The following is a 22,841-nucleotide window of genomic DNA, read 5'->3' as shown; positions in this document are numbered from 1 at the left end:
AGAAGAATAAAAAAAATAAAAATAAATAAAAAATAAAAATAAAAATAAAAAATAAAAAATAAAGATAAAAAAATATAGTCCAGTGTAGGAGAAGTAAATAATGAAGAAAAAATAAAAAATGAAAAAAGTAAAAATCAAGATAAAAAATAAAGTCCAGTGTAAGTACTAGTTGTTGAGATGGTGAGAGATGGTGTGGGAGCCCCCCCCCCTTGACTTAGCCACTTCCTCCCGGTTATTGGCAACTTCAGCTCGCTTCCGTGACGGGAACTCGCGAAGTGCGGAGAGGTCAGAGCGCATCCCGACCATGGTTGACCGATTGGTCACTATTTCTTCCCGGTTAGTGGCCACTTCAACTCGCACCAGTGCCGTGGAGTCACGAACTGCCGAGATATCAGAGCCCATCCCGACCACAGTAGACCGAGTGGTGGCGTTGTCCGCCCTCACACTGGTCATCTCCGTGGCGATCTTTCTCAATTTCCGATGTAGCATGAAGATTCCACATCCCAAGGCGATTATTCCAGTTGTCATGAACGCGAACAAGTACACGTCCTCGACGTCTTCCACATCCAGAGTGGCAAGGCAGATGACTCTCCACTTTCCCCAACCATCCATGATGTAGCCGGACATGAAGGTCCCATCCGGACACGCAGGTTCACCAGAACCCGCACGCCGTGTTGAGAACACTCTGTCGATAGCATTCAGTGACCAGCTCAGTAACTCCATCGTGAATTGTAGGAGTAACAGTTGCGCTTGGTATTCATACCTCATTTATCTACACATTGTTGATATTTCCTACCACGTACAACTGACATCACACCATACAGTTTCTTCGGTCCAACTTATTGTTTGGGTACAGAATGTTCATTTGTTATGCTCCCATCCCGTCACAACACCATGTCTACTGATTCGTGTCTCAGACACTTATCAACTTTCATGCAATAATCTATACCGGTCAACGGTTGAATATACATACTTCTTCTTAAAGCCACTTAGTGTTGCTGATTTTTTGACTTCTTCTTCTAACACATTCCATTGTCTAACCCCTGTGACCGATAAGGAAAAGGATTTTAACGTAGTTCGTACCTTTCTTTGCCTGAAAATCATGTCCCCTCTAAGATTTTGTCTCTCTCTGTGTATGAAGAGATTTTGTAGGTTCTGAGGGAGAGTTCTGTTATAAGCTTTGTACATCATTTGTGCTGTGCGATAGTTTATTAAATCATATAGTTTGAGTATTTTCGATTCGATAAATAAGTGGTTGGTGTGTGCCCTGTAGTTGGCGTAGTGTAAGATTCTCAAGGCTCTTTTTTGGAGAATTAACAAGGGCTGTGTGGAGCCTTTATATGTGTGTCCCCACACCTCTGCACAGTATTGCAGGTGCGGAGAGACTAGTGCGCAGTATAACAGATGAAGTGCTTTTTGATTTAGGATTTTTTGTACTTTCCAAAGTATAGACACACTCCTGGCCAGCTTCCTTTTTAATTGTGTTATGTGTGGCTTCCAACTTAACATGTCATCTATAATAACTCCCAGAACCTTATTTTCACGGACCCTCTCAATATTAACTCCGTTTACATGAATGTTGGGATTGTTATTGCATCCTCTCTTACCGTATAGCATGTATTTAGTTTTACCAAGATTTAGAGATAATTTATTTGTATTAAACCACACTTGAAGTTTGGCCATTTCCTGGTTTACTGTTCCCACAAGTTGGTTCAAGTCACTCCCCGAGCAGAAAATATTTGTGTCATCCGCGAATACTATTATTTCAGAGTATCTGACACTTTACATATATCATTTATGTATAAGATAAACAGCTTTGGACCCAGAACTGACCCCTGTGGGACCCCACAGACTATGTCCGAGTTCATTGATGTGTTATCCCCAATTTTAACATATTGGGATCTCTTGTGTAGATAACTCTTGACCCACTGCAATGTTACACCCCTAAGGCCATATCTCTCCAGTTTAGCCATTAAAATATCATGGTCAACAGTGTCAAAAGCTTTTTTCAGGTCTATGAAAATTCCTATGGAATAATGTTTTTGGTCAATAGCGTCGGTGATGATTTCCACAGACTCTGCTAAAGCTTGAGCAGTCGAATGGTTCCTTCTGAAGCCGTATTGGCTGTCATATAACAGTTTATGTTTGTTGATGAAGTTATCGAGCCTATTGTTGAATAGCTTCTCTAGGATTTTTGACAATTGTGGCAGTATAGATATTGGTCTGTAATTTGTAAACTCGTGTGTGTCACCGTTCTTAAACAGTGGCACAACCTTGGCAACTTTCATTTTATTAGGAAACGTCCCAGTTTGAAATGACAGATTGAAAATGTAGGTCAGGGGTGAAATGATTCCATCTAATACCTCCTTGATTAATCTCATGTCTAAGTCGTCAGCGTCAGTGGAGGTTTTGGCAACGCATAAGTTGACCAGGTGTCTTATCTCTGTGTCCTTCACTGATGTGAGAAACATTGAGCTGGGATTTCTGTCTCCATCCTTATCAAAATGACTCCAAGGCAAGGATGATTCAGGGATGTTATTCCCTAGTTCCGGCCCGATGTTAACAAAGAAATGGTTGAAACTATTTGCAATGACCTCCGGGTTATCCTCCTGTGTGCTGTTTATCTTAAAGTAGGGAGGGTAGTTTGGTTTTTTACTTTTATTATTAGTCACATTGTTTAAAATATCCCAAAATTTTTTAGTGTACTCCATGTTTTCTGCAAGTAAATTGCTGTAATATTCTTTCTTGCGTTCATTAAGAATGGTATTTAATTTATTTCTATATCGTTTGTATCTCACTTCTGACTGAGCCGTCCTTGATTTAATGAACTGTCTGTACAGAGTATTTTTTTTCCTGCAGGCATTTATCAGTGTTTTCGTAAGCCAAGGTTTCTGTTCCTTCTTCCGTTTTGGATGACTCCTTTTCATAGGACAGTGTCTGTCGTACAGTGTTTTAAATGTTTGCAAAAAGGAATCATATGAATCATTTACATCTGTTACATTGTAAACATTATTCCAGTTTTGTCTAAGTAGCTCATTCTTCAGCGCATTCATTCCTTCTTCAGTTCTGACCCTTATGTATAAGTTTTTGTTCGGAGGTTGGCCCACAGTAAATTTGCAGTCATAGATAGCAAAGATAGGTAGGTGGTCACTTATATCATTTATCATGAGTCCACTTGTTGTGTCAGTAACGTTAGTAAAGATATTATCAATCAGAGTAGCACTGTGTGTAGCATGGGCGAGCGGTCATAATAAGCTATAAATGCAGTGCATGCCCAAGCCCTTCAATAAAAATAATTGAAAATATTAATCTGGCAGTGTGTTCAATTATACAATACCTTAGTTTTACTGTTTTGGTCTTAAATCCGTGCCTAATCTGTCCCGTTTTGCTTGCGAAAAGCTGGAAAGCTGACAGCTTGTTTCGCGCATGCGCACTGTGACCGACTAGTACAGTTACTGCTAAAGGCTGTTTACTGTAGATGAGCATTTTGAATGGCAAAAAAGCTGTCAGTGAAGCAGCTTATCTGCCAACGCGCATGCGCAAAAATGACTTGTTTGAATTGTTCAGCGGGAAACTGTCAGTGGTTCATTCATTGTGTAGCCTGGTCAAAATGACCGAAAATATTAATTATATTCAGGCTTTGCGTTCAGTGCCGTTTTCGCGGAGACCTTTTGAGGAAAAGAAAGCTATAATTTCAAGTGGTCGGCCTACTCCTGAAGGAAATATCACAAAGACTGCAAAGAATTCCGTCCGTCACTTTCAAGCTAGCGCGTATGAGAAACATAAATGGCTAGCTAGCCGACCCCCCTCCCGTCAAACGATCCGGTCTGACAGCGACATATTGCCTGTTCATTCATGAAAACCATCTCGAAACACTCTCAGTCAAACAAGGTGGGGAATGAGAAATCTGCGGCGCTACTAGCCTAGTTCGTTTTAAAAACACACCGGCAGCAGCGCCTACTGATCTGAGACGTGTCAGTGAGTTACTGTAAACGCTGTGCGGAAAACCAGCTGTGGTCTGTGATTGAGGTGCAGACGGGTGAGTTTGGAGCTGACGAGAGGATCGCGCTGACGACCGCTTCGTTACATTTTTCTCATTGAAAAACTATACAACTGGCATTTAGATGATGTTCTCCATAAAAAAATAAGTGAAATACTGTAATAACAATTCGGTTTTAGTAATCAACCGCTTATAGTGATCAAATGTACTCTGGACCAACGTGATCACTACAAGCTGTTTCCACTAACCATATTATATTTTTTATTAAACAATATAATGCCCCCCCACGGGCGCGCATGGTATTGACACTTCAGCATGACCGCAGTAAAAAGTCACCGCTCGCCACTGGTGTGTAGTGATCCTGCTAGGGCGTGTGATGAGAGGTTGTAAGCCCATCGTATACATCATGTTAGTGAACTCATCAATTTCCGTGTTTTGTTTTGGGTTGATTAAGTCGATATTAAAGTCACCACAGATAAAAACTCTCTTCTGGCTTGTTTCAGAAAATATCTCACCCACACATTCATTGAAGTCTACTATTTTCGAGTCAGGTGCTCTGTACACACAGCTTATAACTATATTTTTACCTTTCGTTACACAGATTTCAATTGTCACACATTCCAGCAAATGATCCACAGCTTTAGACATATTTTGTACTGTCTCATACTTGGTGTTACTGTCAATGAATAAGGCTACTCCACCTCCACGTTTGCTCCTCCTGTTAATACATACAAGATTATATCCATCCAGGAAAAAATCTGTGCCTTTGTCTTCATTAATCCATGTTTCTGACACCGCGATGATGGTGAAAGGGTTTTTGAAGTGATTTAGATATTCCTTGATGTGGACAAAGTTGGTGTACTCCTGCTATTAAAGTGGATTAGAGACAGTTTCCCATCCATCTCAGTGCTATCATTGTATTGAACTTCAGTGTAGTACTGACATTTCCCAGTTCTGTTGGAATAGAAGTGGTTGTCCGGGTCAATTCCGTCATTCGGGTCAGATAAGGTATCCGATAAGGTATAATCCACATGTCAATTTGAAGTAAATTCCACACTTCCCTGCTCAGCAATACTTTCAGATATTCCCATCAATCTTTCAGACCGTGTAAGAACCGTTGAACTTTGCTGTGTTGTAGTTTGGGAGTGTTTGTGAGCCATACCTTAGTTGTCGTATTTGTCCAGCTCATCCTTACTCCTGATCTGGATTACTTTGACTTCTTCTGCTGATCCTCCCTGTGTTTTGATGTAGATTCTGCAGTTTGCCGTCCAGGTGTGTTGTATCTTGCCATCCTTCCTCAGTTGACGAGCTCTTCTGGCGATGTCTGCGTTCTTTTTGGTGAGGTTCTCGTTGATGTAGACGTTCGAGCCTTTTAGCTTCCTGCCCTGCCTCAGCAGTGCAGTCTTGAATTTTCTGTTGGTGAATCTCAGCACAACAGCTCGAGTTGCAGACTCTTTCCTTCGGGGTAAGAGGTGACATACTTCAACGTTGTTGAAGTTCACCTCGATGTCTTTGCCAGTCAAGAACGCGGCCACCTGCATCTCCACAGATTTAATCTCAGATTAATCCGGCTCAGGGTTTGCAGCCGCAACCGCCCTTGCATAAGTTGGAGGCTTGATTTTGAGACCAGTCACAATCACTTCATTCAGTTTACCCTGTTGGTCCAGCTCCTTTATCAACTCGTCTTAATCCGCAACCTCCTCCCGGAGTTGTTTGACTTCAGCCATCAACTTTTGGAGAGGTTCCATCTTTTTCTTCATGTCTTTCATGTCTGTCTTCATGTCTTTCAGCTCCGCCATCATCCGTTCTTCAGCCCTCTATTTTAAGCCATTAATTGAATTTACAGGGGGAAAACCATACCGTGATATATACCGTTACCGTGATATGAAATTATTCATACCGTGATATAAGATTTTGCTCATACCGCCCACCCCTACTGGTTGCAATGGGGCAAGTTGTCCAAAGGCAGAAGGAGCAAAATGTGTTGGTTGCAGTTTGTAAACACCACATTAGAAGTTGGCCCCACCAGAAGTGCAGGCCTCCTGCAAGAGTTAGGGGCTCAGTGGGTGAAAGCCAATCCCAGATTTACTTTTGTTTTGGAACAAGCTATGGTCGTCGTTGTTTTACTCATACTTCCTTGAAAAACCTCAAAATACCCAAATCCCACTGTGAGTGGTAATATTTCAAAAGACAGTTACAGTTATGAGAACATTCACTTTTTTTATATAAAAGGGGGGATATGTCTGTGTGTTTGCCTGAAGTATGGTCAACGGGGTGACGAAGACGTTCTCCTCTGTGGCCACAGGGACACCTCGTCAGTCTCTCTCTCCCTCTGAAGTCGACCGTTGCTAATTGAAACACCACAGTAATAAGAGTCTATATCGGAGAAGCATGGAGGCAACGTGTTTGGCTGCAACTACAGTACATTGCTCTGAGCCCGCGATTCCCACTAGGGGCGGAAACCAGGTGGCTGTCGTAAAACTGCCGTAATGCGGTGCTTAAAGGGCAATGCACCAAAAACAGACCTGAAGTGATTACATACAGCAAGTAACTGTAGTTAACTCTGGGTTACACATTTATTTCCTCACTTGTGCTTGCTTATTGACGTCATACACCATGTGCCTAATAGCCATGAGGGACTCTGGGACACGCCCCCCTCCAATATATATGAAAGAAATTATGTAGATTCAGGTTCATTCTCAGAAAACTGCACCATTTTCAGGATCTTGTGTAGGATTACACAACGGAGTGGGGGCAGAAGATTGCCAACCAGGTTACATGAGGTATATGAGTATATGGGAACAGCAGTGGGAAGCTATGATGATTGAATGATTGATTTAAAAACATATGAATGATTTAAAAACATCGTAATACTAATCGTGGACCCGCCCTTTAAAGTCAAGCTGAAATGAAAAATGTGATTTTAACTGCACGTACTTAAATCAGCTAGTACCAACGAGAGAGAGAAGGTGGTGAGCTAATTCCTCCCGACTTATGTCCTGCCTGTGTTTCCTTGTTTCCTGTTTCACTGGGAAATAAGATTGTCTGTATGCCAGTTAATCAAGTATCTGTATATCTCTAACCCAAAGGAGATTTAGTAATTACCAGAATTGTATTTGTTTTATGTTAATATTTCACAAATTTTTTTAATATATACTGTGTATATACAATTTTGGCATCGGGAGCGAGTTGGATATTATAGACGAGCTGAAGACTCCGTGCCATTCACACCCATTATAACATCTGAAACTTCACCAAACTCAAACTGCGATATCGGGAAAACCGTATGGACCATCGACATGAATGTTTGACCCAATAAAGTCCACAGTCTTGTGAACGTTTTAAACTTTTAATCACGTTTGGAAGTTAAAGTATGGCAAACTTTTGGGGTGCTGAAGTCAATGAAAAACCAATGTAAACATTTTTAAGAGCAGTGGCTACCATGGCAACCTGAAAGTTATTTTCTTTTTTTTCCAATTTTGGAATGTACAATGTGCTTTGATGTCTGATGTCTTTGATGACTGGTGACATCACGTAACCCTGGACTGTATAAATACAAGCAGCGACCAGAACTCATCGTGGAGTTATTGGAGTTTGGAGAGAGAGAGAGCTTTTGAGAGATTGAGAGTGAATTGAGTGAATTTTTGAACTTTTTACAACTTTGTGAGAGGAACGAAATTTCAACTACGTTCAAACAGATAGTGACAGAACTTTTACATCTGGAGCAGGCTGTCTCCACCAGTCTGCTCTTCTCGTCCATCTAATCCTTGGCGAAAGCCAGTTTACATTTTACCTTCTTGTAAACCATCACCCCTGCAGCCAAGATGCAGCAGGGAAACAGCGACAGGCCTTGTGTCCAACTGACCCCCATTGCCCTCAACCTGCTGCACTCAAAGCTGTGTGAGCTGACGCAAATCAACGCTGATGAGTACGGCATTAGGATGGGGCTCACTGAGGAACTCGAACGGCAAAAGACCCTGAAGGAAATGCACATTAACCGGGAGAAGGCCGTCCGTGGCGAACTGGAGAGGCTCAAGAGAGGAATTGAGCCAGAGACCCTGAACAAAGTAGAGATCGCCTCTGCAGTCCATAGCACCGTCAAGATCAAGAAAAAGAAAGATCTTCGGAGGGAACATGAGGACCTCAAGGTGTCTTATGTCATCCTTCAGCAAAAGATGGAACAGATGGAGAAGGCGATCCAGACCGTCAGGCAGGAGAACTTTGAAAAGGATAAGGAATTGGAGAAAGTGAAAGTACAGGCCTCAACCAGGCTCCAGGCTAAGGTGAAGGTCCCCCAAGGCGTCAGAGCTGAATTAGTTCAACTCCAAGAAGAGCTCGAACAGAGCACTCTGCGCCAGGACATCGCTAAAGAGGCCCTGACAAAACAAGCCTCCGCCAACCAGCAGTTGGTAAATGAACTCCAGACCGCCACGGAGGACAACAAGGACCTCCGAGCTGTATTATCTCAAAAGACCCTGGACCAGGAGCTGGCGAAGGAGGCCCTGATAAAACAGGTCTCAACCAACCAGCAGCTCTCAAATGACCTCCAGACTGCCGACGAGGACAACAAGGACCTCCGAGCTGAATTAGTTCAGCTAAAGGTAGAACTCCAGCAGAGGACCCTTGACCAGGAGCTGGAGAAGGCATCAGAAGACATCGAGGTTGTGAATGGTGGTGCTCTTCAGGGAGCTGAGGAGCTGCACCAGATCTCACCCGACCAGCTGGTGAGTGAGCTCCAGGTTGAAAGCCTCGAGCATAGTCTTCCTTGTGTGGAGCTGCCAGAGGAGGTGCAGCTCCCCAAGAAGAAGAAATCTCTCTTCAAGAGGTTCAGACACTTTATCGGTCTGCGCAAAAGGCGTTGAACTGGTGCTGTGTCCCAATTTGGCCCTAAATTTATAATTGGAAAATAATGTATGCTGTAAAAAAAAAAAAAAAAAAAAAAAAAAATACAGCTATATATTATTATAAAAAAAGGGCGGCACAGTGAATTGTACTGTGTCGTGTGGGTTTCCCCCGGGAGCTCCGGTTTCCCCCCACTAGAAAAAAAACAATTTGGCCCCAAATTAAAAATCTCCTCATCCCCTCCCCTCTCCCCTATTATCCCCTCCCATGTGGGTTTTCCTCCGGGTGCTCCGGTTTCCCACAACTAAAAAAAAAAACCTTTCCGAGAACCATCACCTTAACGCGGTGGAGAGGTTTGCGTGTCCCTATGACCCTGAGGGCTGTTTTGTCTGGAGCTTTGTGCTCCTGGTAGGGTTTCCCATGGCAAATTGCTCTCAGGTGAGGGGCCAGACTAAGAATGGTTCAAAAGACCCCATAATAATCTAGGAAGAAGAGGAGTGACCCGGCCCGGAAGAAGCCCAGGGCCTCCGTCTGGAGCCAGGCCCGGAGGGAGGGCCCGTCAGCGAGCACCTGGTGGCCGCCATGCCACAGAGCCCGGCTGGGCACAGCAGAAGAAGAAGAAGAAGAAGCGAAGTGGCAACCGCTCCTCAGCCACCAAAACGGCCGCTCAAGCTGAAGTCTGTTTGTGGACATAAGAGACTTCTTTAGAAGTCTAAGTTCAAAGAAATGCGTTACACCCATCTTGCAACACCTTCACTGGCTCCCAATAAAGCAGCATATCCACTTCAAGATCCTCCTCATCATTTACAAGCTCTCAATAATCTGATCAATAAAATGTATTATTATTATTGTTGTTATTATTACTATTGGATTAGAATTGGGTGATAATGTTTTGCTACATGATTTACAACCAGTCAAACCAAAAAAGGGAACAGTAAACTTAAACGTAGTGAGTGTTTATCAGTGACGGCCTGCAGGAAGAAACTGTTGGGGTTGTAGCAGGAGCAGATTTGGTTATCAACAGTTAACTATCAATATCAATATGATTATCGGTATTAATAATTATATTTAATATATTATCATGATATAATCATGAATAAACGGGGCACCACCCTGGGATCAGGGAAAAGATAACCTAAAACTGTATTCAGTCTCAATATGAAGGTTTTATACTCACATGCCAATCATCGTGATCATTGGCATGGAAGCATAAAAACAATCTAACAATTAAAAAGGCGTGAAATTCAAGCACTAGCCTTCACAACCTGCTGTTATCCAGTGACATATACACAACAAGCACAAGAGACCGCTAGTTATAATATAATAAGATTTATTAAAATCAGTAATAATGATCACAATCAATAACACTGCAATTAACAAAGCCTTATTACCTAACTACCTAACACACAAAGCTAAGCTAGACACAGGGAGAGACACACTCGGAGTGTGTGTGTGCGTATGTGTGTGCGTGCGTGTGCATGTGCGTGCGTGTCGAGAGAGAGAGAGAGGGAGAGATGGCTATGTGCGGCCACCAGATGGAGCTATTCCTCGCAGCGTTCAGGGGCGGAGCCACTGATGTCCATGGGGTAGCGAGAGAGAGAGAGGTGGAGCTATTCCTCGCAGCGTTCAGGGGCGGAGCCACTGATGTCCGATGGAGTAGCGAGAGAGAGAGAGAGGGAGAGAGATAGCCGTATGTAGCCACCAGATGTAGCTATGTCCCTAGCGTCCGCCGGGAACAGCTGGCTTAGGACACGTGTGTGCGGCGTGTATGTGTGTGTGTGTTAGCGGGACACAAACAAAGAGAGAGAGGATGCGCGAGCGATATTCTGAGGCCCAGAAGCCGTGCCGCTATCACACGGGCTCACGTGAATGAACTGGCGTTTATTCCGCGAGACCGGTCTTTTAACTGATAGTAGAGGCTTTCTGAGCTCGCGAATATGGCGGAGGTTAGTCGGAAACACTGTTACAGAAATCAACCCAGCTGCGTGGGTACACGATCAGCATTCACATACAGCAGCACATGAACAAACGGACTCGGCGGTCCGCGATCAGAACTTAAAACACATTAACAAGAATTACAAGCATGTCCTACACTATCGAATCTCTGCTTCTGCCCAGACAAATAGCCTCTTACTTTTGTCGATGTGAGATGCGTCGATGTGAGGGTTTCGTCCCGTGCGGTGATGGCGTTCCTTGACGCCGGCAACGGACGGTAGTTTGTGGGCGCTCGTTCAGCACCGGATCCAATTGGTTGAAGAAAACCGTTAGTTATTCTTCCTTCTGCAGGGAAATGATGAACAATCGCGGGGCTCAGCGATTTAGTCAGCTGATTTCAGACAAAGACGGGTCGAGTTATCCGTTCTGCTGGCAGCTGGGACGAAGAAAGTTTTTCTTCTTACCGCGGGGAACGGGAGAGTCGCGCTGTCGCGGTGGTCTCCTCGGGATCCAAAATGATAAACAAAAGAAAGATAAAACGAGTAGAGAAAAAGAGGGGAAAACAGTCTGTTGCTCGTCCAGCAAGTTTGGGGGAAAGACTGCGGCCTAGGACAAAGGGAAACGCTGCAGACGTAATCTTCACCTCCTGGCGTAACGCGAGTTACTTTGGAGAGAGAGGGATCTGGTGGCGCCGGGATTTATAGCTCACGGCTGGTCCGGGGGACCCCCTGGAGTCCCATGCAGTTGTCAGCCAATAGGGCCCAAGTTGTGTTACGTCAGATCTCGCGACCAGGTGGAGGTGACATTAAAATGGTGGTTGTAGTTTTTTATCTCCTTTGTCTCTTTGTCTGGCCGCATTGTGTAGGCTTTGTAGGCCGCATTGTGTAGTCCTAACGGTTAGGTCCCAACAAAACACTTCTCGTTTCTGGTTATTTTATGTAACGGACCTGTTTGAACACAAACTGCAATATTGTCTTTCTTGTACAAGTAAACCTAAAAACTAATTAAACCTAGAGTTTATTTTGAAAAGACAATGTCATGAGACAAAAAAAATGGACATTTCCTGTGAACACAAGATTATTTTTGAAAAGATACTATGCATGTTACGAGCAGAAACGTTTCCTGTAAACATGTTTATTTTTAATAGACATGATGCAACGAGAGGAAACTGTACATTTCTTATGAATATGTAAGTTTATTTTGAAAGGCAAAATGCCTGTAATGAGAGGATACTGCGAGTTTCCTGTGAACACACATTTATATTGAAAAGACACTATATGATGAGTGGAAAACTGTACGTTTTGCCGTGAAAGTTTATTTTGAAAAGACAATATTAATGTAACGAGTGGGAAGTACTTTTCCTGTTTATTTTGAAAAGACACTACGTAATGAGCAGAAAGTGTTTGTTTCCTGTGAAGATGGACGTTTATTTATATACTGATCAGTATTTGACGATTTGGGAGTGAGAAAGTGTTGCACAAAGATGTTTTCGGCTTACGTATGTCCTTAAAATTCATTACAATAGAATAAAAAAAGAGCAAAAATGAACCACTATAAAATCAAGAGACAGATATTCTCCGAATACGCCCTGCGACATCTGGCCAGACGGACATGGATTAAACGAGGCATCAATGACAACACGGACTGAGCGATGTAGAAAAAGGACATTATTTATTTACAAATAGATATTTCACAGAGTGATTCCAAAGTTTCTGTAAAAGATTGTCATACTAAAACACGGCTCTCTAGCTTACAATTGTACAAGAAGTGTGACACAGTGAGCATAAAATCCATGCACGTATCGGTCCACTGTCCCTGTCAGCAAAATAGATCTGAATACAAAAGATAGTGCTCAATATAAACATCTGTGTAGTTCTGTTTCACCAGCTGACTCACTATTCAGGGTTTTTCTTTACAAGTTCTGAAAATGCACATTTTGAAATATTCTTCCTCCGGGCGTCGTGTATTAAAATAACGGAGCTGCTCGAGGTTTGCAAAAATAGACCGCCGTCTCTCGCTGCTGTTCTCTGCATATTAATACAGGTTCACCATCTTCAGCAGCAAATACTGACGTGTTGTTGTTGGCTGAGGATTGCGTTTGGGGAACATGTGAAGTGTTCCTTTTCCTTTTTGTCTATTTTTTCCAGCTGTAAATGCAACACGAGTGTTTCCCTAACCCCCCCTCCCTCCCCGGTTGTGTCTGAGGTTAAGCTGGTGGCAGAAAACCGAAAAGCTCAAGATGAGACCAGAAGAAAAACATATTCAGCCTGTTTGCAAATAAGATCTGGAGAGTTTCTAGGATGAACACACGTTGACGTATAAAGAACACAAAGGGAGAAACTTGACCTGCATCTCTTATATATTTGGATTTTGCTGATTGGGGGATAATTGAGCATAGATGCTGCCATTGTTCCTGTTAGGAGAAATAACAGCACACACATGTATTCGTTGGTGGGGTCTCTTCAGAGGCACATGAGGTTGTGGGAGATTTCTAAAATTGATCCATGCCATCATGAATTTGGTGCCCACCAGTGGCAGCATCAAGAAAGACACCGCCAATGGCAATGATGGAAATTACATGCACAAAATATTCAGCTTTTTGCCCTTAATCTGAAAAAAGACGAATATTCCTACTAAGCTGCTTTCAAGGCGAATGATAAGTGTCAATAACAAGGATTTGCATCTTGTCGGGGGCAAGTTCAACGCCATGTTGGGCGAGTCAATCCAGAAACTCACTTGAATGTGAGAAAGTGTTTGTGGTCCAGGGAGCATTTCAATTATCCTGGAAACTGGAGTTTAGTTAGGTGGCTCCGCATCATATTAATTTACTTTAAACTAATTAAACTTGATCATTTACTTTGGTCTTTGTTTTGTTTATAAGTGGTTTTCAAATAAAATGTGTAACGGGGCAAGTAAAAATACCTTTGGGCAAGTAGATTCCTGAAATACTTGGCAGTGAAATAAACAAACCCTGAATGAAAATGGATATTCTACTAATATTTCCATGCATTCTCAGATTTACACAGATGTGGTGCAGCTAAGACATTTAAATAACTTAAATAATAACTTTATAATGTCGGACCAGAAATGTGGGTTTTTCCTTTTGCTAGCCGCTTCGTGTTTAACGAGCTGTAAACAGGAAAGAGGCCGTGTGTCACCAACTGTGGTAACTGAGACGCATATTATGAATACGCTATATACATGTACAAAGAATGCTCCGAAAACCTGAATAATATCGCCCTCTCAATTGTGTTTTTTTAACAGCGGTTTGTGACACGCGTCCTCTTCCCTGTTTACGTCCAGTCAAACCAGACGATGCTGTAAGAACCAACATCACACTCATTGGAATATGTAAACGGAAATATACGTAGAATATTCATTTTCATCAGCCATGTAGCTCAGTCTGTAGGAATATGATCTTTTTCAGAATAAGGGCAAAAACTAGAATTATTGCATGTAAACTAGTCGCTGTCAGTTTACCAGCAAACTAAAGGTCAAAGTCAAAGACTTTCTGGCATCAGAATCAATTCAACGATGCTGTGATTAAATGTAGGGTAAAATCTACACATAGTGGCTTTAATTAGCTTTGACCCATATCATCATCTCAATATAATCAAATTGAATTTGAACCTATATATTTGGAAAACACACGTAAATGTAGCTGACATTCACTGTGGAATGGATATAAAAACAGGGTGACGAGTAAGAAACCATGCAGGGTTTTGACTTTTTGAGTGAAACACGGACTGAACTTCCAGCTCTCTAAGATGATCCATTTATATTAGTCTCGAGGGAAAGGTAACAAACGTACAGCAGAGCGAGGAAACACACGATGTGGGCGGCAGAAGGAACTTTTGGAGCCGAGCGTCAGTGAGCTTCCCACCACGGGGCTCCTCCTCGACGCATCAATCTCCTCTGCTGGGGAATAATCGTGTCGGAGCTAAAGTGAAAATACGTTAAGAGTGAATTGGTTTCGCGGTGACGGATGACTTGTGTCAGACAGGCTGATAAACACAATGGAGGGTTTCCCCTCAAGAGCCCATGCTTCTGACAAAGTGCTCCGACGCCCTCTGCTGGCAGCTACAGGTACGTCAGCTGGAACTAACATCACAGCAGTTCCACCAGTCCTAGTTTGTAAACTTAAAGAACGATCAATACACACACACGGCCATGTTTCAGCCACAGAATCTACTGCTTTCACATCACAGGACACATGAAACGGAACCAAAAACCTCCCCACAGACAGGAGTTATTGCTGAAGACCAAAGCAGCTCACTTCTACTTCACAGTATAGCTAGTAAGAGTGTTTGGGAGTTATTTCAGTCGCTCTCAGACGGCCCTCAAACATCGGCAAAGTGCGAGCTACAAATAAATTCAACGAGTGGAGTGAGAGGTCAACGAGTCAGTCTGTCGGCTCCCACGGAGGAACTCTCTTATAGATTTACAGCCACTGGCTGACTACCAGTCACTCTACCATTAAATAACATTCTTAAAATGAAAAAAAAAAAGCCAGTGATGCACCTTAACATCCCCTATAGACGGCAAGGAGATCACAAGAGCACGCAGAAGTCTAGTGAACACGACTACAACCGCCTCAAATCAAATGTGGGTCAGAAAAGTTTCAGAAAATGTAACGACCAACTATTGCTGAGGTCTGGTGAAGCAGGGGTCGCACAACTCGACCACTTAAAGGGAGAATTTTAGATTTTGGGGATTTTCGTTTGAAATTGGGGAGAATGCCTCAAAGTAAAAGATCCTAGAAAAAGTTCTGACAAGTAATTACCTCCAGCTTTATGTGTGAAGACGATTCGGGACCCACAAGCTCAGATTGTGGCGTTAGAAAACGTGTCCCGTCTGATCCTAAAGCTTTGGGTGAAACGACACGTGGACATCAGATGTGCTACAATCAGCGGTCTACACACACACACACACACACATCAGCAAGGAGACGACACAAGAAAGGAAACTAAAAGGAAACGGCTCAACTAGAAAAGTTACTCTTACGTGACAAACAGGCTCATTTAGTGCCAACCAGCCGACAACCAGCACCCAAACATGCAGAGGTATATAAATAACCGGGAACACCGACCAACTGTTAAAAACGAGCCTGCGATATTAAAACAAGGAGGTGATGTCGACTGCGTTCCTGGCGTTTATGTCCTACTCCACCATTCCTGCGCTCCAGTGCAGCTACAGCAGCTTTATTTGCCATTGAACCATCATGTAGAGAGAAACCCCGACCAACAGCCTCCATAGACCACAATGCAACTCTGTCCTCACTAGAAAAACTGTTCAACGACCCCCACGCGTCACTCCGGAGACGCCAAACACATCGAGGGATAATTCTGGTTTATTACAAGTTCTACAACAAAATGACCACAACCCGAACCGTGTACCTCGTTGACAACTCCACTCTTATTTTCATCGTTTTGGCCATTATTTCTATTGAAGAAGAGAAGCACGAGCAGGCAGATGATCACACAGTTTATCCAACCATTTCATTGGAGGCCTCACTGAAATGTCCATTACAACTAAAGCTCGATCAATGGTGGAGATTTATTGGTTTATTAGGCCAATATCAATCATTTTTACCTTTTAAATGCTTCTCTTGACCTCCTGATCTCAAAGCTGCCAAATAGGATGGAACCGTTTCCGATAGAATGAGTAGTCCTAATGTATGCGTACAGCTGCTACAAGTAACAGGAACCAGTTTTACGGTTTACACTGGTCTGAGTGGATTTTGTATGACTTCCAAACCTTTCAAATTACCTGGCTATTTTATTATTTCTGATATACATGGCCAACAAAATGATGAAAATAAGCCTTAAAGGTTGTATCAGCGATTCTGGTTGCCCTCACTTCCGTTGCGTTACAACCTTTAAAGTGATGGTTCGGAGTAAAATGCACCCTAGGTAATTTCCACCATGACATCCAGCCAAATACCCCGTCGGAAGCATTTTTAGCGATGGTCAGCATTGGTCAAGATAGCCGCTATCAGCCGAATGGCTTAGTACTAGCGCTATGGTACAGAGGGTATATCTCGTAAATTACCCCACTAATAATGCATGGAATGTTACCAAACTTCTGCAGTAGTACACATAGGGTCTGTACTCACAAAACGAGGCATTTAAAAGTTTGTAAGTACATCAGGAGTTTATTTAAAAGAACCCTTGCCTGATAGCTTCTATCCTTGGCTGCTATGCTACCGCAGCGTAGACGCTACTTCCATGTTTACCCAGCCGATGCCGTGACGCGAGTTTCGCGCGAGAGTATGAAAAAGTTTTGCTAAATGTTTATAAATGCTTGTATTATCAGGTACACACTTGTCAACACTTGTTAACCTGATAAAACAAGCATTTATAAACATTTAGCAAAACTTTTTCATACTCTCGCGTGAAACTCGCGTCACGGCATCGGCTGGGTAAACACGGAAGTAGCGTCTACGCTGCGGTAGCGTTAGTTAGCTTTAGTAGCCGAGGATAGAAGCTATCAGGCAAGTGTTCTTTTAAATAAACTCCTGGTGCACTTACAAACTTTCAAATGCCTGGTTTTGTGAGTACAGACCCTATGTGTACTACTGCAGAAGTTTGGTAACATTCCATGCATTATTAGTGGGGTAATTTACGAGATATACCCTCTGTACCATCGCGTTAGTACTAAGCCATTCGGCTGATAGCGGCTATCTTGACCAATGCTGACCATCGCTAAAAATGCTTCCGAGGGGGTGTTTGGCTGGATGTCATGGTGGAAATTACCTAGGGTGCATTTCACTCCGAACCATCACTTTAAGGCCCCGATCACACCGAGACGCTTCATAACAGGCGCAGGCTTAATCAGCCAGGTGATCAGATGTGGAGCTCTTGATGTTACACTGCTGTTGGACGAGTACGAGAAAACAAGCTGGACGTTTTGGGTTCACGACATACTGAAAAAATGATTAAAAACCACTTATATCAGCCTTTCATCTGCATTTTCCATCGTCTGTTCCTACCACATCTAAAGGTATCAAAACAGGAGGAAAGTGGCTTAGTTGTAAAGCCCGCCTCCGGGGCCAAGCGGGACATGGGAGAAAAACATGAGCGTACCATCAGGAAACAATGGTTTTTGCAGGTGACACGTTTCTAGCGACGCATCGCGATGTGATCGGCTGCTTAGTTTTAATAAACCAGAATGACCCTTTAAAAAGATGAGTGTAGATGAGTACACCAGAAAGGTGCATTAGGGTGCTTCATCACAACCTGATGATATCTGTCAGTGTTTTAACCACTCAAAGTGAAACCAGTAGCAGACCAGAGACCACATCCTGGGGTTCCCTCCCAACAACACGACCCTGCTCTAACAGCTGATTAACTAAAGTATGTCATGTAAATGCATCGAGGGTCCATAGACCAGAGAACATGGCTACAGATTTCCTCAACTCTCCATGGCAACTTAGTCCACATGGCTGTTAGCGCTGTCGGCCCCGAACTGGACCTGACCTGAACTCTAACTTGGCAAAAAAATAACTATAATAAAAACACCCTCAACTGCTTCATCGGGGGGGAGACATGAGAACAGAAGAGGAGTGTGGGGAGGCAGGGATCAGGAGAGACAGAGGGAGCTGGGGGAGGAGGTGAGGGTGCACACGGGTGTGGGGAGGCCGTAGTAGGAGGGGTCGGTGAAGGGGAAGAGGAAGAGGAAAAAGAGGAGGACCCCCATCAGGTAGGAGGAGAGGACGGTGAGGCGGTGGGGGTGTTCCATCGCCGTGCTGATAGCTGGGAAACCCATGTAGTTACAGAAGGAGTGGCAGAGCACCGGACCCATCAGGTGACCTGCAACACAGGAGATGAAGGTCGGAGGTCACCAGGACACCAGTAGGGGGGGGGGGGGGGGGCTTATCTTTTTGTATTGAACATCCCTTTTCGTGTAAAACAATCAAATTATTGTAAATACGATAATCATTAGTAATAAGGTCTCCCTGCATAAATAGAGGATATATATATTTAATGTATTTTTCAAATCAGACTATATTTCATTTTTCTACCTTGACGATCAGCTCGTCACCTTTTTAAAGTCACGTGTGACGATATTGACGATTATCCCGATAATGGAAATTCACCCGATCTAATTATGAGGAGTGTCTTTTATCACAATCTGCAATAAAATCATATATCGTTGCATCCATTTTTTTGGCACATACTGTCCATACTGTGACTGAGGCGATTCTTCGACACATTTGACGCCATTGTTTACAAAAATATGTCCACTTGCATGACATGGGTCGCCGCGTCGCATTAAAATCTGCAGCTAAAAACCTCTGAAGTGTGAAAGTATTCTTTTAGAGAGAGACCCAATATTGTGGTGCTCTACAAGTACAAAATAGAAATATTGTAAAATAAATCAGAAGATTTTCTTTCCTCGTAAGTATGATTTGCTAATCTTTGGTTACGTTGTGAAAATAATCACATTTAAGGATCACACTGGTGTCTGAAAGCTGTTAGCAGGCCAGTATAAACAAAACAACTTGAGCTCCTCACCTGTTCTGATGAAGAGGAAGGCCGTGTAGGCTCCAAACACCGCTGTATAGGAGAACTGGAACACTGTTGCAGACCAAAGAAAGATGGTTCGTCATCACCTCCTTCCTACGACTGTGTCTCAGTGTGATACGATCACAACAAACACTCACCTGCAGAGAGGAAGATCCCTGACAGCGTCCCCTGTCTGAACCTCAGCAGCTCAATCACGTGGTGGAAGTGAGCTGCAGGGGAGACGACAGTCACACAACCAGAAATGCAGCGCTGTATTCATCAGCTGGTTCACGACAGCCGTGTGAACCTAAAAGGTCTAAAAGCGAACAGCTTTTAGACCTTTTGGATCTAACTTCCAGTTAAGCTGCTAAGATTTGCAAAATACTGGTACGGTCCTTGTTTTTTTATCAAATAAATTATACTACTCATTCACATAAACAAGAACATTATGAATATAATACATCTTCCACAGGCACTCACCGACTCCAAAGAAGAGGGGACAGGTGAAGATCGCCGTGACGGGACCAGCACAGGGTACCAGCATGGGCAGCATGCAGGCCCTGAACACCAGCTCCTCCGTCAGCGGCGCCACCACCTGGTTCCTCAACCAGCGCATGTCGCTGAAACACAACATCCAGAACCACGGGTCTAAAAGGAACACACAGACGGAAAGAGGTTTTCACACTGCAGCAACACTTTGTCTAAATGAACGACGAAATGAAAATCCAGCGTGGAATGTCTCACCGAAGGCAACCCGGATCCCGTCTATGAAGCTCCAGGGACAGTCCATCGCCAACTGCATGAGGGGGCCCAGAAACAGGACCTGCAGCACAGAACCACAAACACAGGGTCTAACTTAACAAGTTGGATTTGACTGATAGCAACAAGAAACAACCTATTACTATATCTGATCATTTCCACATTAAAGCAATTAAAGAAAAGTGTAATACTCATCAGCATCCTGCATGGAGAATTACAAGGCGGCCACCTCCGTTAATTTTCCTTCCTTGTTTGGCTGTCGAGTTCAAATATCAACAATCTTTCTGCAGAATCACTTACCCTCCCTTTAATGAATGTAATTAAGATTAAAGAAGAGACTACTAGGATCATCATATGGGTTTGATTGTATGCATCAAAGGCTTAAATTGTGAATTTATGAAGTACTTCAGAGGAGATATATATATATATATATATATATATATATATATATATATATATATATATATATATATATATATATATATATATATATATAGAATATTGCAGTATCACATTTTTCTGCCAGCTCTGTCGCTGTTGTTTGCACTAGCATGCATTAGCACACAGTTAGCGGCTCAGCTCTCACCATGTTGAGAGCCATGGGGAGATCATAGATTAACGCTCTAAAATTGGACGGTTTTAAAGTGACAATTCTGCTTTTGACTTCAGCAGAAGTCGACTTCTAATCCAGCTAATCTAATTAAAACATTGCCATAGAAGATTAGTTTCTGACCATGGTGAGCATCAGAGGAAGTAGGACTGCAGGTATGAGGCCTTCAAACCGGATCCCCATGAGAGCCAGCAACGACGGGCCAGTCTGACACACAAAGACAAATAAGTAAGAAGCCAGACTCAGTCTGATACTACAACACATACAATACAGCTATTGCCTCAGGTGTTATGGTCAGTGGTTCCTGGACGTGGACTCACCCTGACACCTGTGAATTCTCTCCATGCCCACACAAAGAGCGGCGACAGGCCCGACACGATGAGCACACTGGTGAAGCGTCTCTTGATCACAGCGGGATGATCCCTGACAAAGAAGAGACAATAATCACACATCACATAATCAGAAAGGAGACAAAACTCAAGCTGCCCAGCCAGCAGAGCAGCAACGCGTTACAGCATCACATACTTACCAGCCCAAACATGCTTTGTTTGTATGCAGAACTTTACACCAAATTCCATTCAAAAATCGTATTGTTTTAATGCTTTATAGCGTCTGGCGTATCATATACAGCATTCTCACTCACAACTATGCTCCATCCACCCAGTGCTTCAACGCAGACTAGTTATTGGCCAGTACCAAGTAACCGGTAACTTCCAGTCTATGCTGGTTGCCCAGCAACTGCTCCCAACCAACAATAGTCTGCCACATAACCTGTAAACCTGTGGAATATCGTTTCTGGTTTTTGTTTGGATTAAGCTTTCAAAAGGGGTGTGAACATAAAAGATGAGTCATAAAAACAATATGATTAAGTTGTAATGAAAATAAATTCACCACGATAAACTCATTGTGAGAGCTCCACGGTGTGCGTTTGTTTTAAACATCGGGTACACCTCTTATTGCAGCATAAACTGGTTAATCTGTGGGGGTCAGTTCATGAGTAGGAGCCTCAGATCCTGCCCTGCTCGTCAGGTTGAGATACATAAAGCGTTTTATTGTAGGCCACATGGCGGCGCTACTGTCAAATCCGGCGTGAGGGGAGCACGTATAACTTATGGTCCTCTTAACATGTAAAACCCATTGAGCCATATGGATATAAATGTGGCCGAAACACAGAGCAATAAGGTCATATTGTGTCCATGGAGAGTATGACTGGCTCACCTCGGCAGGTCGCTCCTCCACACGTACAAACTGCCCACATAAGAGCACGCCAGCAGCAGACAGGACAGCACTGACACCCAGCATATTCCGTCTGGAGGGACGAAGTCGCCATTGCTGTGTTTCGTCTCCTCTGTCAGAAGGTTTGGTGAGAAATCCTCCTCGTGCGCCATGACGAATGCCGGTCGAGACTTAAGCAAATAACTACTCGGCGTCGGGGCGGTTGGTGGACCATTTAACAAAATAAAACCTCCACCGACATCAAGTGTGAAGCTGTCAAGAACCTCCTTTCAAAACGACAGCTAACGTTGCTAGCTTAGAGTGCTAGCTTCCGCGGCGCTCTATAAAGACGTCATCATAAGAGGCTTTATTCTTCTTCTCCGAGGGATTGACGGCAGCTAGCGTTCTTGTGGTTGCTTTACCGCCACCTTCTGGTTAGGGTTAGTACGTCATTGATCATGTCCTTTGTTGTGATTCAGCCACAAGACCCTTTGTCCTCGCAAAATCAAAAAATCAATGCCAATACTCTCCTAAAATCTCCTAAAACGATAATTCACTTTACATTTCCGACTATGAAGGGTCTTTCAATTCAATGGGGAATCCTCTCCAAAATAAAGGGTGTCTCTAGTTTGGATTGAACAATTATTGAAAAAACTGAATAATAAAAGACAAACTATCAAATCCAAAGTGGGTTTAATGTTGTTTAAGAAAAGGTATCTCTAAGCATAACTCTCCAATGTTACATCCCAATCTGACTTTGAATCAGTGGTGAAAGTCAACACTTTTTGTAATTAATAATAATCTTGTCATTTCTGTAATAAACCACCAAATGTTGATTTCTTTAAAAACTGCTTAAAGGTCCAACTTTTTCCTCCTCCTTCCATCACAGTCTTTATGGTATAATATAATGATGTTCTTTATGGTTTAATTTTATGGGTATTTATTTTCTATTTTTTGATCATGAGCTTTGGTT

The 22,841-nt window shown here is 43.1% G+C and overlaps 2 protein-coding genes across 3 annotated transcripts in view; one reads left to right on the top strand and one right to left on the bottom strand.

Annotated features, from left to right (window-relative positions):
- The window catches only part of ecsit (ECSIT signaling integrator), a 380,907-nt gene that overhangs the window by 167,413 nt on the left and 190,653 nt on the right, over positions 1-22,841 (top strand). The window lies entirely within an intron of this gene.
- rce1a (Ras converting CAAX endopeptidase 1a) lies at positions 17,169-22,192 on the bottom strand. Its single transcript, XM_084002916.1, has 8 exons — positions 21,872-22,192; positions 20,974-21,076; positions 20,777-20,860; positions 20,029-20,107; positions 19,765-19,932; positions 19,443-19,514; positions 19,294-19,356; positions 17,169-18,588 (listed from the first exon to the last, which is right to left on the bottom strand). Exons 1-8 carry the CDS (start codon positions 22,039-22,041, stop codon positions 18,359-18,361), a joined length of 969 nt encoding a protein of 322 aa, XP_083859042.1. The 5' UTR covers positions 22,042-22,192; the 3' UTR covers positions 17,169-18,358.

Source organism: Eutrigla gurnardus, assembly GCF_963514095.1.
Source record: "Eutrigla gurnardus genome assembly, chromosome: 23".
Classification (NCBI taxonomy): domain Eukaryota; kingdom Metazoa; phylum Chordata; class Actinopteri; order Perciformes; family Triglidae; genus Eutrigla; species Eutrigla gurnardus.
The sequence above is the reverse complement of the archived record's forward strand: the minus strand, read 5'-3'. Positions and strand labels throughout refer to the sequence as shown.